Source organism: Megascapheus bottae, chromosome 1, assembly GCF_031878675.1.
Source record: "Megascapheus bottae isolate mThoBot1 chromosome 1, mThoBot2.hap1, whole genome shotgun sequence".
NCBI classification, from domain to species: domain Eukaryota; kingdom Metazoa; phylum Chordata; class Mammalia; order Rodentia; family Geomyidae; genus Megascapheus; species Megascapheus bottae.
In genome coordinates, this window is record NC_143509.1 from 57,639,151 (window position 1) to 57,655,878 (window position 16,728).

The window sequence follows — 16,728 nt, forward strand, 5'->3', positions numbered from 1 at the left end:
ATAAGGGCCCAGGGCTTTGAGTTCAAGACTCAGCACTGACACAGACAAAAACAAACAAAAAGCAAAGAAAGATGAAAGTAAAAGGTGAATTGGTGAATTAATTTTATTGATATTATATAACGCAATATACCTAAATTGTAATCACTTCAGCAAGCAATGGGATAGTTTATTCTTTTCTTTCTTTTTCCTTTTCTTTTTTTTTTTTTTTTTGGTTAAGTTTTTGTCCCTTGGTGTTTTGTACACTGGACTTTACATCTCATTTCCCAGTGATCTCATGCCCAGGGCTTAGTCACTTCATGTGGCCAATGGCCACCTTGTATAACACAACTCCTGCATGGGTCTTGAAGATCCAGAGAGGAGAAAGCTTGCATTTTAAAATCATCATCTTCTTCTTCTTCTTCTTCTTCTTCTGCTTCTGCTTCTTCTTCTTCTCTTTTTTCTTTTGTGACAGTATTAGGACTTGAATTTAGGGCCTAGGCACTATCCCCTAGCTTTATTTTTGTTCCTCAAGCCTGGTGCTCTACCACTTGAACCATACTTACACTTCCAGCCTTTTGGTAATTCCAGATAAGCATCTCAAGGGTTTTTCTGCTTTGGTTGGCTTCAAACTTCAACCCTCAGATCTCAGCCTTCTGAGTAACTAAGGTTAGAGGCACGAGCCACCAGCTTATTGTTATATTTTAAATGGAAGAGATTGACTATTTTAGGAAATGTAATTCCTTGTTTCCAATTTCTTTGGGCTTAGATAGAGACCACTACATTCTCCCCACCCTGAAGTGGTCTACTCCTGCGCCTTTAAGCCTGGTTGAAACAACCTAAAGCCTACCAGCACCCCTCAGCAAACCCTCAGCAGCAACCCTCTTCTTTTTCAAAACAGCAGTGCCCCCTGGAGGCACGAATGTACCTTGTTCACACATTTTAGGATTGGACTGGCTTTATTCTCTGAGACATAATAATGGTGTTCTGGTGTACAAAAACGTTTCTATTGTAAAGAAATCACACATCATTTCAGAGACTTAAGCATAGCTACAAATATGAACCACTGTATCTTTAAGCATTTTAATTATCATTTGAAAACAATTCACAACCTTTAATTTTTCGGTAGAAAGTGATAGGAGTGTATTTTCCCGAGTTTCTGAATTTTACCCTGATATCACCTATTTAATTATGTAAAGGACGTGTATTGATCATAAGTGCAGATATACACACCCAATACAGGTATAATTAGCCTCTCCATTTTCTTCAGACACTGTTCTGGGGTCTTCATTCCCTCAAGACTGTTCTGTGAATGTTGGGCTCAATTTGATCACTTTATTGTCAAGTTCATCCATCTTGTGTATGTGTGTAAGCACACGTGTGTGCATGCACCTGTGCATATGTGTGTTCATCTGTGCTGGGCCTTTCACAAGCGGCTGAGCACTGTCCTTTGCTTCTTCACTTAAGACTTGTGCTTTACTACTTGAGCTACAGCTCACTTCTGGCTTTGTGCTGATTTGTTGGAGTTAAGAGTTTTATGGACTTTCCTGCCAAGGTTGGCTTTGCACCACAATTCTCCGATCTCAGCTTCCTGTACAGTTGGAATTATAGGCATGAGCCACCAGTTATCATGAATATGTTCCATGTTCATTTCTTGGTTATGCAAAATTCTGCTCCATCCTTCAAGGCCTGGCTCCAGTTTCACTTCCACAAAACTTTCCCTGCTCCAGCCCTTAAAGCATTTTCCCTTCTCTGATCTACCATTGGAGCTTCAGTTGGAAGTTTTCTTAGAAAGGACAGAAGGTAAAAACAACAACAGTGAGAAAACCATCTCTTCATCCTCAACAATGAAATGCAAACTAATCAACTTGCTTAGACATAATTGTCACTCTTGGGCGGGGAGTTCGGTCTAGTGGTAGAGTGCTTGCCTGCATGCATGAAAATCTGGGTTCGATTGCTTGGTACCGCATACATAGAAAAAGTTGGAAGTGGTGCTGTGGCTTAAGTGGTAGAGCACTAGCCTTGAGAAAAGCCCAAGGACAGTGCTCAGGCCCTGAGTTCAAGCCCCAGAACCGGCAAAAAAAAAAAAGAAGAAGAACAAAGAAAGAATTTTCACTCTTTATATATCTTTACTAAACTCCTTTAGCTTCTGGTCAATGCTTACTGTATTCTTTTATTCCTAGTACCAGTCTACCCTTGGAAACACCAACAAACAAAGATCCACAAGGATTGGGACAATGGACTTTTCAATGGTAAAAAGCTTAATGTCTATGAACCTTAAGAGTTTTCTTTATAACAGAAGAAATCAAGAAATCTTGGAGCAAATCTCTTGAATTGGTCTGCCCAGGCTGGCTTTAAACCAGCCTTCACATCTCAGCCTACTGAGTAGTTCAGATTACAGAAATGAGCCATTAGCATGTGGCTCATACTGTTTTGACAGCACCATACAAGTTTTTTCATTAGCAGGTTGGCTCTGAGTATTAAGTTGTTGTAAAAGCTAAAAAATGTTTTCTCTTAATATCATGTGGGAAATGGGGAATCAACAATCTACTGATCTAAAAATATATGTCTATACCCATGCAAAACTCCATGTGCCTAATAAAACTCCATGCTATAATTAATACACATGAATGGTCACATGTAAAAATAAACCAATGAGGGCCACGAGTGGTGGCTCACGCCTATAATCTCATCTACTCAGGAGGCTGAGATTTGAGGATCAAGCTTCAAAGCCAGCCCTGGGCACAAAAGGACTTGAGACTCTTATCTCCAATTAACCTCTAGAAAGTGGGAAGTGGGCTTGGCTCAAGGGTGGGGCGGTAGCCTTGAGCTGAGGAGCTCAGGGGCAGCACCCAGGCAGAGTTCAAGCCCCATGACCCACAATGGTGGAACCCGCATTGGTGGTTCATACCTGTGATCCTGCCTACTCAAGAGGCTGAGAGCTGAGAATCACAGTTCAAAACCAGCCTTGGCACTTAAGTCCATGAGACTCTTTCCTACAATTAATCACTAGAAAACTAAAAATGGTACTGTGGCTCAAAGTAATAGAGTTCTAGCCTTGAAGAGCTCAGGGACATCGCCTAGGCGCAGGGTTTAAGCCCCCATGGCGGACAAATAAATAAACCAATGAACCTGTTGACATTATTTAAGAAATAAGAGGTGTAGGGAACAAAGACAAATGCTGCATTTGCTGTAATACACTCTGTGCATATATGGAAACAGTATGAAATTCCTTTTATATAACTCATGTATGTTAATGAGGAAACAACAAAAATGCAATATGCTAATCAGTGCTTTTGTAACATATATGAGGCTCTAGGTTAAATCCTAATGCTGGAGAGAAAGTTACTCTAATCATTAGAGTCAAATCAAGGATGTATAATCTTTTAAAAAATGTCTTCTCCCAAGTGCCTTGTATGACCTATGAATAAAGTCATCTGTAGCAGAAACTTAAAAGCCTTCTCCTCATCTAGATATTCTTTATTCTTTCAGTAATTTTGTTTCCAGATAGGATAAGGAGGTTGATGGTGGAGGAGTGAAAACAAGGGACTAGAGAAAGATCCCTTATTTACTAAGACTGAAAATTCCTGTTTAGGGCTTGTGTCATGAGAGGCAGTTGGAGATGGCTTTGGGTGGTAGGAGATAGAGCTGATGGTGCTCACGCCCTCAGATTCTCTATTCTGTCTTCAGAAAGCCCAGGAGACTTCAGGTGTTGGACACTGAGAGCTTTGGGTCATTTTACTAGGACCTCTTCAGAGTTTAATCTCCAACCCTTCACCTGGCACCTGTGGCTCATGCTTATAGTCTAACTACTCAGGAAGCTGAGCTCTGAGAATTGCAGTTCAAGGCAGCCCAAGCAGGAAGGTCTGTGAGAATCTTGTCCCCAACTAACAAATAGCCAGAAGTAGAGCTGAAGCTCTACTGCGGCAGAGTGCTAGCCCTAATGAAAATGGTCAGGGATAGAGCCCAGGCCTTGAGTTCAAGGTCTAGAACCAACACATGTATGCATTCATGTGTGTGCATGCACACATACACACACACACACACACACACACACAGTCCAACTCCTCATCTCTGTCTGAATTAGAAGCGCATTGAATTCTAAGGAAGTAATATACAGTTGGTGTTTGATGGAACATTTCAGCGCTTCAAATATAAAAATCTCAAGCTTAGTGCTTGGAGCAGATTTTACATTTTGTTGTATAAGTTATGAGTAATCTGTACTTATTCTACTTCACTTTAAGAAATCCATTCCCATTTTTCACAGGGTATTGGAGCAGCAGCTTTCGATGAAAGATCAGGTAAGAGCACTTTACTGTCACTTGTACTACAGAAAGTCTTTGCTCCGATCTTTCCTCAGTGGAGAAAAGGGTATGCAAAGGAAGTCTCTCTCCCTACAAGGCTCTTGTCGAGGCTCCAGTTCATACTTCAGAAGGGGGACTGCTTCAGTATGATACCCACATACATATTCTTTCTTTCCTTTACTCCTTTCCCTTGTCCAAAGTTTTTAGGCCTCTTCTGATCAACCTTTTAGCCAAAGGTTGCAAAACTGGTGACCAACCTATTGTCCCTTGATTAGCAAGGCTGAAAGAGTCAGATACTACCTAGGCTTAATCCAAGGAGTGGCCCATTTGAGATTTCTGACCAAAGCTCAGTTCATTCAGGACCAACACAGCTTGTTTTGAATAACTGAGGCCACCAGAGGTCTTTGTAGGTGGCTCAAATTATAAACAGAATTAAAGTTGCAAGTATTTACCATATTTTTATCTATTTTATGACGAGTATTTCTTCATATAATACCTCTGAAAGAGCTATTAGTACCATTTCCCCCTCTCTCAGAAGCATATAATAACAATTCCTTAGAATCCATGAACCACAACATAGAGATTGAGTTTTCCAGGAACGAGAATTGGAAATGGAGTTAGGAGGGCAAAAGGTTCACAGTGAAGGTATTTACCCAGGAGGGTAAATATATAGGAATATGGTCAAAGTACATTGTTCACATATATGAAAATAGCACAATGAAACCTGCTGAAATTGTTGTAGGAGAGGGAAAGGGAGAGGGACATGAGGTGATATTGACTGAAATGCATTCTGTACTGAGTAGAAATTTCACAACGAAAGCCTTCTCCTTATGTAACTAATGCATGCTCATTAAAAGGGGAGGGCTGGGAGTTGCCTAGTGGTAGAGTGCTTTCCTAGCATGCACAAGACCTGGGTTCAATTCCTTAGTACCATATACATAGGAAAAAAACCAGAAATGGTACCGTGGCTCAAGTAGTAGAGCTCTAGCCTTGAGAAAACCCAAGGACAGTGCTCAGGGCCTGAGTTCAAGGCCCAGAACCTGCAAAAGAAACACACACACAAAAATGGGGAAGAGAACAAAATGCAGAGGAAGAGGAGAAGGAGGTAGAAGAGGTAAAAGAGAAAGAGGAGGAAAAGAAGGGGGGAGAAAAAAAGAAGCAGAAGAGAAAAAGGAAGAGGAGGAAGAAGGAAGGAAGGAAGGAAGGAAGGAAGGAAGGAAGGAAGGAAGGAAGGAAGGAGGGAGGGAGGGAGGGAGGGAGGGAGGGAGGGAGGGAGAGAGGGAGGGAGGGAGGGAGGGAGGGAAGGGAGGGAGGGAGGGAGGGAAGAAAGGAAAAAAAAAGAAAGAAAAGGAAAGAAGGAAAGAGGGAGAAAGAGGAAGAAAGCAGGGGAGGAGGAAGAGGAGGCATCTGCCATAACCAGCAGGTGGAGCCACCCAACTGTAATGAAAAGCTGACAAGCTCAGGCAGCTTGACCTTGCCTATCCAAGGCTCCTGCTGCGTGTGCATGGCCTTTGCTCCATCCCTCTAGGCACTGCCCTTGGAGCAGCATGACCTTGGCTGGGGAGAAGAGCCCTTGAGAGGCTAACAGCTGCAGGTGGTGTGCTACTCACACTTTCCCCTTCATTACCAAACCAAGTTGGCAGAGGGAGCTGAGCAGCACAAGGTTTTGCCTGTCATCCACTGTAAATAATTTTTAGTCAGTTAGTTTGAATTCTCCATTGGTTTTAATCACATCATAGAATTCAGTGTTCCATCTACTGCTGGTCCAGTTGCTTCCTCATGCTTCGCTCACCAAGCAGCAGCTTACATCAGGAATCCATGGAAGCCAGCTGCTTAGCTCAGCTCTTGTAATGACTCTCTAGGGGTCTCACTGAGGCCCAGACCAACACATTGTCTCCACCTCGAGTTCAGTTTCATTTGCTAACACATTTTTACATATTTATGTTTTCATTGTCTCTGCCTGGAGTTAAGCTTCAGTTGCTAACACACATTTTATTTATTTTTCTTCACTTCTTCTCTTCTGTACCCTTTTACCAGAGTTTTTGTGTCTAATAAAGTCACATCCCAAATAAACTACTACCACTCAAGGTGTGCTTCTACAAGAATTCAAACTAATATGCTGAAAAGAGAAGTTCTTCTGAATATCACCTCCTTACGTTTGTGAATAATAATGAAATATTTTCTAGTACACCTGTATCTTGCATGAGCATCTCCAGTCTCAGTGATTGAAAACATGAGTAGCCATGCACATATTTTACTCACCATCTCTGTACCCAGAACTATCACTTATGGAATGCTAACCAAGTGCCAGGCACAAAGCCAAGCAACTTACAAGTGACTGGCCTTGGAAAACATTTGGATATTTTTTGTCTAATATATGTCTAGATGAGTAAAAGGAATCAGTGAGGAGGCTAGAGGAAATCCATCTCTCTTTTATAAATGAACTCCGATGTGAAAGAAATGACATCTGACATTGTATGTGTGTGTGTGTGTGTATGCACCTGTCTGTCTGCATGTTTGTCATAGGGCTTGAACTCAGGTCTTTGGCCACTGTCCCTGAGCTTTTTACTCAAGCCTAGCACTCTACCACTTTGAGCCACAACACCATTTCCAGTTTTCTAGTGATTAATTGGAGAAAATGATCTCACAGACTTTCCTGTCCAGGCTGGCTTTGAACCATGATCCTCAGACCTCAGCATCCTGAGTAGCTAGGATTATAGGGGTGAGCCACTAATGCCTGGCTGTCATCTTTTTCACCTTTTTTTTCATGGATTTCAAAAGAATTTTTGCTCATTCCTTTATTATTTCTGTCTTCTTTTCCAGATACCAGATCTCTTGGAAAAAACGATACTTGGCTAGTTCCTGTTAGTCGTGATGTCATTCCACTTTTAAAAAATAATGATAGTCTGCTAGGTGAAGTCCTTCAAAAGAAGTTCGGCTGTGTCTATACCCTTTCTTCTCCAGCTCTGGAAGGAAACAGCAAATGTCTTGTTGAGCCAGTCTTCAGAAAAAGACTGGACTCTGGACTGGAGTTATCTGTCTGGAAGGATGACCTCACCAAACACGCGGTTGATGCTGTGGTGAATGCAGCCAATGAAGACCTTTGTCATGCCGGAGGCTTGGCAGGGGCCCTGCAAAGAGCTGGCGGCCCTGACATCCAAGAGGAGAGCAGAAGATTTGTGGCTGTCCATGGTAAAGTACCAGTTGGTGAGATAGCTCTCACCGGACCAGGGAAGCTTCCCTGCAAAATGATTATCCATGCTGTTGGCCCTCAGTGGTACGTGCTGGGTCGAGAGCTATCTATCCAGAAGCTAGAAACTGCTATCAGAAATATTCTGGACCAAGCTATCAATGGAAGGGTGCCCATTGAAACAATAGCTATACCAGCTCTGGGCTCTGGAATTTATCAAGTCCCTGTTGATTTGTGCACAAAGGTTATTTTAAAGACAATCTACGATTATTTACAAAGACATCCATTCCTTGGTCATTTGAAGGAAATTCACCTGGTGAGCAACGAGTCACACACTGTTGCTGCTTTCAAAACTGCTTCAGAATTCTTCCTAGGGAGGAGTGAGGTGGACCTCCAGAAGAGTCAAGAACCTAGCCCTCGCTTCAGTACAAGGGTCCAGCTTGACCAGGCCTGCACTGAACAGCAGAAGGTAATTATTTTCCTCTGTTTTCCAGCACTGCTCAAGTGGATCCTGTACTGAGAGATTTTAGAGCATTTACAATCTGAGACTATGTAGGAAGCACCTTGTTGGAGGTAAGTGTGTGGGCTTCAGAGCTTGGCCATCTGAATTTGAATATCAGTATTCAAATCAGTACTTCATGGCTTTTCAGACACTTACATCTTAGATCTAGACCTATAAGTGCTTACCATGGAGCTTGGCACATTATTAGTACAGGTTTATAATAATAAATATAAATTATAATCGTTTTGGTGTCATAAAGAATTAAAACAACATTATTTAATTGTATTCTTTTTTTCTTTTCTTTTCTTTTTGGCTGTGCAGGGGTTTAGCTCAGGACCTCTCACTGCTGGACAGGTGCTCTGTCAATTGAGTCATGCCTCCAACCCTGTTTTGGATTTCAGTTATTTCTTAGATATAAAATTGTGCTTTTTGTCCAGGACAGGCCTGGGCCTTATTCTTAGTACCATGCCGTAACCAACTGAGCTAGCCCATTATGGTGGATGGCCTAGGCCTCGTTCTTCTTACATACACCTCTCAGGTAGCTGAGATTACAGATATACGTGTCAAAATAAGAAGCAATGTATTCTGAAAGATCTTTTATCATCTCCTTGTCGCCATCTCTCAGATCAGATGTTGTTCACTAGCAGACAGAGGTAGAACACCACTGCCAAATTCATAGCATTTCACTCGACTTTTCTGAGCTCCTTGCAGATGATCATTTGCTTGCTCCAAACATTTTCGTTCTTTCTCTTTCTTTCTTTATTTTCTCCTTCCCTCTCTCCCTGTCCCCCAACCCACCCCCCCCTCTTTTTTCTCAGTGGTGTGGCTTGAACTCTGGACTGAGTACTGTCCCTGAGCTCTTTCAGCTCAAGGCTAGCATTCTGACACTTTGAGCCACAGCACCACTTCTGGTTTTCTGGTGGTTAATTGGAGTTCGGAGTCTCATGGACTTTAATGCCTGGGCTGGCTTTGAACTGTGGTCCTCAGATCTCAGCTTCCTGGGTAGCTAAGATTACAGGTGTGAGTCACCGGCGCCAGACACATAATTTTTCTTCAAGGTGATTGCTTCATGTTTTCCTTCATGTTCGGTCTAAAAATCTCACAGAATTTTTTCTAATCACACAACACATTCTGCTTTTGAATTACCTTCCCGAGAGATTTGTCATCCATGTGTATGTCAGCTCTTTATTACTAGATGCTGTTACCTTGTTTTATTTTCAAGTTTTTGACTGGCTAGGACAAGGAAATGCCATATAACTAAATACAGAAAGGACAGGGCCTTTTGGAAATAGTAGCTAAAATATAAGTTTTGAAGAAAATTCATCATAGATTTAGAAATTTAAGGAGCTGGGTGCAGTGCTTCATGCCCGTAACACTAGCTACTCGGGAGGCTGAGATCTGATGATCATGGTTCAAAGCCAGCCAGGCAGAAAGTTCCAGGAGACTGTGTTTTGGAGGTTTTTTTGTTTTGTTTTGTTTTTTGTTTTTGCCAGTCCTGGGCTTGAGCTCAGGGCCTGAGCACTGTCCTTGGACTTTCTCAAGGCTAGAGCTCTACCCTTGAGCCTCAGCACCACTTCTGGCTTTTTTCTGTGTATGCCGTACCAAGGAATTGAACCTGGCTCTTCGTGCATGCTAGGCAAGCACTCTACCACTAGACCAAACTCCTGGCCCCTCCCGGAGACTCTTATCTCCAGTGAACAACCAGAAAACCAGAAGTGGCATTTTGGCTCAAGAAGTAAGGTGGTTACCTTGAGCTGAAGAGCTCAGGGACAAAGCCCAGGCCCAGAATTCAAGTCCCACAACCAACAAAAAGAAAGAAAGAAAAAGAAAGAGAGAGAGAGAGAGAAAGAAACTTCATTGTTCAAGTTCACATGTGAAGTACATTTACTACCTCATTAATAACCATCTGTCTACTAAATTAATTACTGCCAGCTCTGTCTTGATCAAGGAAGATGTAGGAGAAAGGACCTACACACTAATCTTTCTTCTATATACTGTCATATAAAAATAACAGATACTGGGTCCTTACTATGTGTCAAGTATAATTTTAAGTGCTTTACAGGAACTAACGCATATAAAACAAACCATTTATTCTATTTATACAGTTTGATGAATGTATAACATTTTAAAGATGGTTGTATTTGAAATTCATTTCTAATTCAGGACTAACATAACAGTGCCTGTAGTAAACAGGACATTAATATATGTTATTATATGTTTGCCTTGTTATATAAATGCTTTCTTATACTAGATTTTGGTGTCCCCCACCCCGCCATCTTTCCTGTACATGTTTCCCTTAGAGGTTGAAATAGATTGTGCAATTGTTGTTTGCTAGAACTTTTCTTTCTTTTTTTTCTTTAATGGGTCATGGGGCTTGAACTCAGCCTGAGTGCTGTCCCTAAGCTCTTCAGCTCAAGGCTACTGTCCTACCTCTGGATCTGGGTGTTGTCCCTGAGCTCTTCAGCTCAAGGGTACTGCTCTACCCTTGAGCCAAGCCTCATTTCTCATTTTCTAGGGGTTAATTGGAGATAAGAGTCTCAAATTCTTTTGTACCCGGGCTGGCTTTGAACCTTGATCCTCAGATCTCAGTCCCCTGAATAGCTAGGATTACAGGTGTGAGCCACCATGCCTGGCTTGCTAGAACTTTTCTAAAGCCTATTTTGGATGTGTGGCAGGAAAACGGGGATTGGCAACATCAGCAAGATCAAGTGTGGCGTGTACAGGGAAAAGAAACAGATTTTGGTGACCGTGGTTATAAGCTCTGCCTATGACTCTTTTTGTATTTTTTTTTACTCTAGGCTTTCAATGCTGAAATGACAAAGTTCAACTCACACAGGCTCAATAATAACAATGGTAAGAAACTCACCGGTCTAAAAGTACAGTCTCCTACCACAGACTCATTCTGTTCTTGATCATCTCAACTAATGAAAAAGAGATGAATAATTAAGCCAAAAGAAATTCACTGTGCTCCTGCTAGGATATTATCAGCCTGCTTTCTACCCTCACCGTGATTCTAATCTTGCTCAGTCTAATTTCATGATACCAACAGGGAACAGCTAGGTTGCAGTAGATGATCCACAATGTGAGTAGTTCATTCACAAATGGCTGTCTAGAGAGTTTTTCCATTCATAAATTCTGCACCAGGCATGATTTTCACCCTTCTGATCCTAGCAGAACAGCAGGATTGTGAGTTCGAGGCCAGTATGTATACATACTGTGATCTTGTAGATAGATAGGTAGATAGATAGATAAATGGATAGATAGAGATGAAAACCAGAACGTTTGTCCTTCAAAAGCGATCTAAAGTAGGGCTAGGAGTTTGGCCTAGTGATAGAGTGCTTGCCTAGCATGCATGAAGATCTGGGTTCGATTCCGAGGTACCACAATAGTAGAAGAAGCCGGAAATGGTGCTATGGCTCAAGGAGGAGAGCTTTACAATGAAGTTATTTATTAATAATTATACAAGAGGGGCCGGGAGTTTGGCCTAGTGGTTAAAGTGCTTGCCTAGCATGCATGAAGACCCAGGTTCAATTCCTTGGTACCACATACATAGAAAAAAGCCAAAAGTGGTGCTGAGGCTCAAGTGGTAGAGCTCTAGCCTTGAGAAAGTCCAAGGACAGTGCTCAGGCCCTGAGCTCAAGCCCAGGACTGGCAAAAAAAAAAACTATAATAATTATACAAGAGTCTGGGAGTTTGGCCTAGTGGTAGAGTGCTTGCCTAGCATGCACACAGACCCAGGTTCGATTCTTTGGTACCACATACATAGAAAAAAGCTGGGAGTGGTGCTGTGGCTCAAGTGGTAGAGCTCTAGCCTTGAGAAAGCCCAAGGACAGTGCTCAGGCCCTGAGCTCAAGCCAGGACTGACAAAAAAAAGTTATACCAAAGCTGGGCGGTGGCTCATGCCTGTAATCTTAGTTACTCAGGATGCTGAGATCTGAGGATCACGGTTCAAAGCCAGCCCAGGCTCCAAAGGACCTGTGACTCTTATCTCCAATTAACCTCTAGAAAACAGGAAGTGGGGCTTGGCTCAAGGGTAGGGCAGTAGCCTGGACCTGAAGAGCTCAGGGACACTGCCCAGGCCAAGTTCAAGCCCCATGACCCACCAAAAAAAAATTATACAAAACACATCTCAGTAATACCAGATAAACAAGTTAACCCAATGCTACTGTTATCTGAGTAATCACTAGAATCACCTAAACAAGCAGGGAGAGATGGATAGAGAGAAAGGAGAAATCATATATGCCCCAGATCTAAGGATTTTGATTCAGAAACTGGCTGTAGGCCAAGCACACCTTTTTATGAAAGCTCCATAGTCTGTTTTACAGCTGGGCTAGGTTTGAGATCACTGGATAAACCTCATCCTGGTGAGTGCTGGTGAAAGATTAGTTCTTATAACTATATTCTTTTAATTGAAATTGAATGGGTAGAGATATAATGTTCAATGGCTCAGTGGCAGTGGAAATGAAGAAGAGGGAACTCTAGGCGGGCTCAATGGCTCATGCCTATAATCCTAATCCTAGCTACACAGCAGGCTGAGATCTGAGAATCAGAGTTCAAAACCAGCCCAGGCACTACAAAGCCATGAGACTCATCTCCAAGTAATCACTAGAAAACAAGAAGTGGGGCTGTGGCTCAAGGGTAGGACGGTAGCCTTGAGCTGAAAATTTCAGGGACAGCTTCTAGGCCCAGAGTTCAAACCCTGTAACACCCTCCCCTGCCCCCACCAAAAAAAAGAGAAGGGAACTCTAAGAGATCTGATTTGGAACTGAGCCTCTTAAGAGACTACCTCTTTGTAAAATGATTATAGCTAATTGCTGCTAGCTCACACCTGTAATCCTAGCTACTAAGGAGGCTAAGATCTGAGGATAAAAGATCCAAGTCAACCTGGGTAGAAAAATTTGTGGGAGTGATATCTCTACTTAATAATAATAATAAAAAAAGCCAGAGAAAGCGGTGTGACTCGAGGTAAAGCACTAGCCTTGAGCAAAATGTTAAGCTCAAATCCCAATACCGGTTCAAAAAGGAGAGAAAATGAAAACTATAAGAGATAGATGTAAAAATTATCTGTAAATTACAAAGTGTTGAATGCTAGGAGACAAATAATGAGTTAGAAGATGGACAAGCCTTCCTCTAGATAGCCTAGAAGGAGAGAGTCTCTCTGAAATAGAAGGATCAAGAATAGCTTTATGAACTGGAAGTGGAGCTATGTCTGAAACAGAAGAATGCTAGCCTTACACAAAAGCTCATAAAAGCTCAGGGACATCACCCACGCCTTACTTCAGGCTCCAAGACTACCCTCTATGTGTGTGTGAGTGTGAGTGTGTGTGTGTGTGTGTGTGTGTGTGTGGCCTTACTTCAGGCTCCAAGAGGAGGGTGTGTGTGTGTGTGTGTATGTGTGTGTGTGTCTGTGTGTGTGTGTGTGTGTGTGGCCTCACTTCAGGTTTCAAAAGTGGCAAAACACTATCCTGAAGCCTGAAAGCTCAAGGTCCTGACTTAAAGCGCAAAGGCATGTGTCCACGCGCATGTATACTCACACACACACACACACACACACACACACACACACACACACACACACACACACACGTTACATAAAGTACATTAAGTCCTAAGGAAGGGAATATTTTCTCCTAAAAAGTAATGTAAGCTTCCAAACAAGTGTTTAAAATTTATGTCTCTCAAATATCTTTGTCCTTTCTTACTGTTGTTGAGAACATCCACTTTTCTTTTTGCTTTAGGCCAGTCTTTTCTCTCCCACTTACTTCTTAGTTCTGTCCTAATGATTTTTTTTTTTGCCAGTCCTGGGACCTGAACTCAGGGCCTGAGCACTGCCCTTGGGCTTTTCTCAAGGCTAGACCTCTATCACTTGAGTCACAGCACCACTTCTGGCTTTTTCTATGTATGTGGTACTGAGGAATCAAACCCGAGTCTTTGTACATGCTAGGCAAGCACTCAACCACTAGACCAAACTCCAGGCCAGTCCTAATGATTCTTCACAGTTCCTAATACTATTCAGTTACAACATTGGGGGAAAGATGCTAGCTACCCAGTTGTCCCACACCATGTCTGCTAGTTTTATAGCTAGCACTAACTAGTTTTATAGCAGTGGTTAAGTTACTTAAGAAGTCTTTTTTTGGTTTTTTTGGTCATGCGACTTGAACTCGACCTGGGCACTGTCCCTGAGCTCTTCAGGGCTACTGCCCTACCTCTGGGCCTGGGCCTTGGCCCTGAGCTCTTCAGATCAAGGCTACTGCCCTATCCTTGATCTAAGCCCCACTTCCCATTTTCTAAAGATTAATTGGAGATAAGAGTCTCTTGTCCTTTTGTGCCGGGGCTGGCTTTGAACCTTGAGCCTCAGATCTCAGACTCTCGAAGAGCTGTGATTACAGGCATGAGCCACTGCCCTGGCTCAAGAAGGATTTTTTTTTTTGAGTTTTTACTGAGTTTCTTCATTTGAATGATAGGATTATGAGGATTGAATAAAATAATACACGTATTAGTGAAACAATGCCTAGAGTTTTAGCGATCAACTTACTTTTTCCCCTCTTCAAAATATAATTCCTGGATTCCTCCATGCAAAGCTCATTTCTCATTATTCCTATAATAATATTTCATTGTTGAAGGATATATTATTCATTTAGGGATTTTTTTTCAGAGATTCTGTTTTCACAGATTTTTCTTGTACACTTTTCTTGCTAAATGAGTGGTTAGTGGTATTACAGGTATTTTTCCTTTTGATATACCTCGATAATTTTCTAGTTTTCTAGTAATAAGCATGTTAGATTTAGAGTTTTTTTTTTAATCTGAGACTGGGATATGAACTCCTGATGTTACACTTCTGCTCATTGGCTAATACTCTACCACCTGAGCTTGGCCTGCAACGCCTATAATTAAATTCTTGTTTGGTTGCTTTTATAAAAAGAAAAAAAAAAGATCTTTCCAAGATATTTGATTTGAACCTAATAGGAGAAAAAGGTTGAAGAAAATCTCACTTAGCAGGAAATAATGCAAATTTCCTAGTTGAGAACAGAAAATGAACTCATTTGTGAGTTGACAGATGCTAGCAGGAGCTAGATAAAATGGAGCCAACCTTTTCTTTGCTAAATGTTGTATTCCTAAGAAGACTAGAAAATATTGTTATGCAAGAGCCATATAATGTGTATTGTTGTTCTTAATGTTCTATGTTATTTCTCATCTCTTGTTGTCCCTTGGTTATTCTCATATTGTTACAGTATCATACCTTGTTATCTGGTATATATTATATATATATATATATATATGTTTATTTGTTTATTTGAAATAGTATGGGGAAAGGGGGAAAACAAGATGAGAGGCAGGGGTGGGGGGAGGAAAATGGGGATGAAAACATGAAAAGGGGTATCAATGTATGTGAAGTAATGCACCCTCTATCTGGTGAATATAATGTAACCCTTCTATTAATTATAATAAAAAAGAAAAATAAAATATTGTTATGGATTGCCTCTATATCTAGTACATCATTTAGAGAAAAGTACTTAAAAATGAAGTTGTTACCCTTGACAATGATGGCAGTATTCTTGGGCAAATACTGGCCAGAATGTTTTGTTCTGCAGTTTTAAAAACCTCATTACCTTTCCATGTTACTTTCAGACTCCCAGGGGGCCAGAGAGGAGCAAAGAACAAATGGACTTGAATGTATCGAACTGAAAGGATCCAGCAGGGAAAATATGCAAGAGGCTGAAGTGTGGATAAAAAGGTTACTGACTACCCAGGACCACTACATTATTGAAAATAATCATATTCTCTGCTTTGGGAAAAAGGAACATGATAACCTGTTTCTGCTCCAGAAGACCCTAAGTATCTCCATCGTGGAGAATATCTTTATGGAAAAGACATCTTTAGAGATTAAAGGAGATCGATTTGACATCATGAAAGTGGTTATGAAAATTGAATGCATGTTGTGTGATGTTCAGGAGGAAATGGCAAGAAAAAATGAGAAAATGCTTTATATCTTTTTAGGTAAGTAACTTACTAAGTTAAAAAGTTAGCTCTCCAGTTTGTTCCACCTTTGTGACTTGTGGCCATGACTATAATTGTAGCTTCCTGAGTAGCCTCTCAGGAAGCTGAGACCTGAGCATCCAGATTCAAAGCTAGCCTGTCCAGGAAAGTCTGTGAGACTCTTATCTCCAATTGAATATTTTTAAAAAGCTGGAATTGGAACTGTGGTTCAGGAGGAATCGAACCCAAGGTTTTTTGCATGCTAGGCAAGCACTCTACCACTAGGCCACACTCCTGGCCCTTGGCTCTTATTAATGGTGGTGCTATGAACTTGAGTATGCAGATGTTTCTATTGTATATTGACCTATCTATTGCATGTTGATTGTATTGAACATTGCCTTATATTCCTTTGAATGTACGCTCAAGAATGGTTTAGCAAACCCTCATTAAACCTCTCTTCAAGTTTTTCTTGACACAGTGCATTGAAACATGGTTTTACCATGCTCTCTTTTAGGAAAATGGAATGGTCAGCAATCCAAAGTGCAAAATGGAAAGATCTTATATTATCGAAAGCTAGCAGCTCCATGTCCAGAACTTCAACATAAAAAGAAGATGTTTGAAAAATATGGCTTGCAAGTTACAAAGGTATAACCTAATTAAGGAGAGAATTTGGCTCATGTTGCTATTAATTAACTTGGTCTGTAGGCAACAGCAAAACTTACCTGTCAGTGACTCAGCTAACTGCTCCCGTGACTTGGAATTCCAGGAGTAAGACTGGC

General features: G+C 41.4%; 1 protein-coding gene across 1 annotated transcript in view; it reads left to right on the top strand.

Moving 5' to 3' along the window:
• LOC150069251 (protein mono-ADP-ribosyltransferase PARP9-like) overlaps positions 1-16,728 on the top strand; it is a 30,216-nt gene that overhangs the window by 961 nt on the left and 12,527 nt on the right. Inside the window, exons 2-7 of the mRNA XM_090345444.1 lie at positions 2,160-2,228; positions 4,244-4,277; positions 7,104-7,939; positions 10,771-10,825; positions 15,602-15,970; positions 16,464-16,594. Coding sequence (XP_090201570.1) covers positions 2,214-2,228; positions 4,244-4,277; positions 7,104-7,939; positions 10,771-10,825; positions 15,602-15,970; positions 16,464-16,594 — 1,440 coding nt within the window. The 5' untranslated portion in view covers positions 2,160-2,213. The remainder of the gene's footprint in view (positions 1-2,159; positions 2,229-4,243; positions 4,278-7,103; positions 7,940-10,770; positions 10,826-15,601; positions 15,971-16,463; positions 16,595-16,728) is intronic.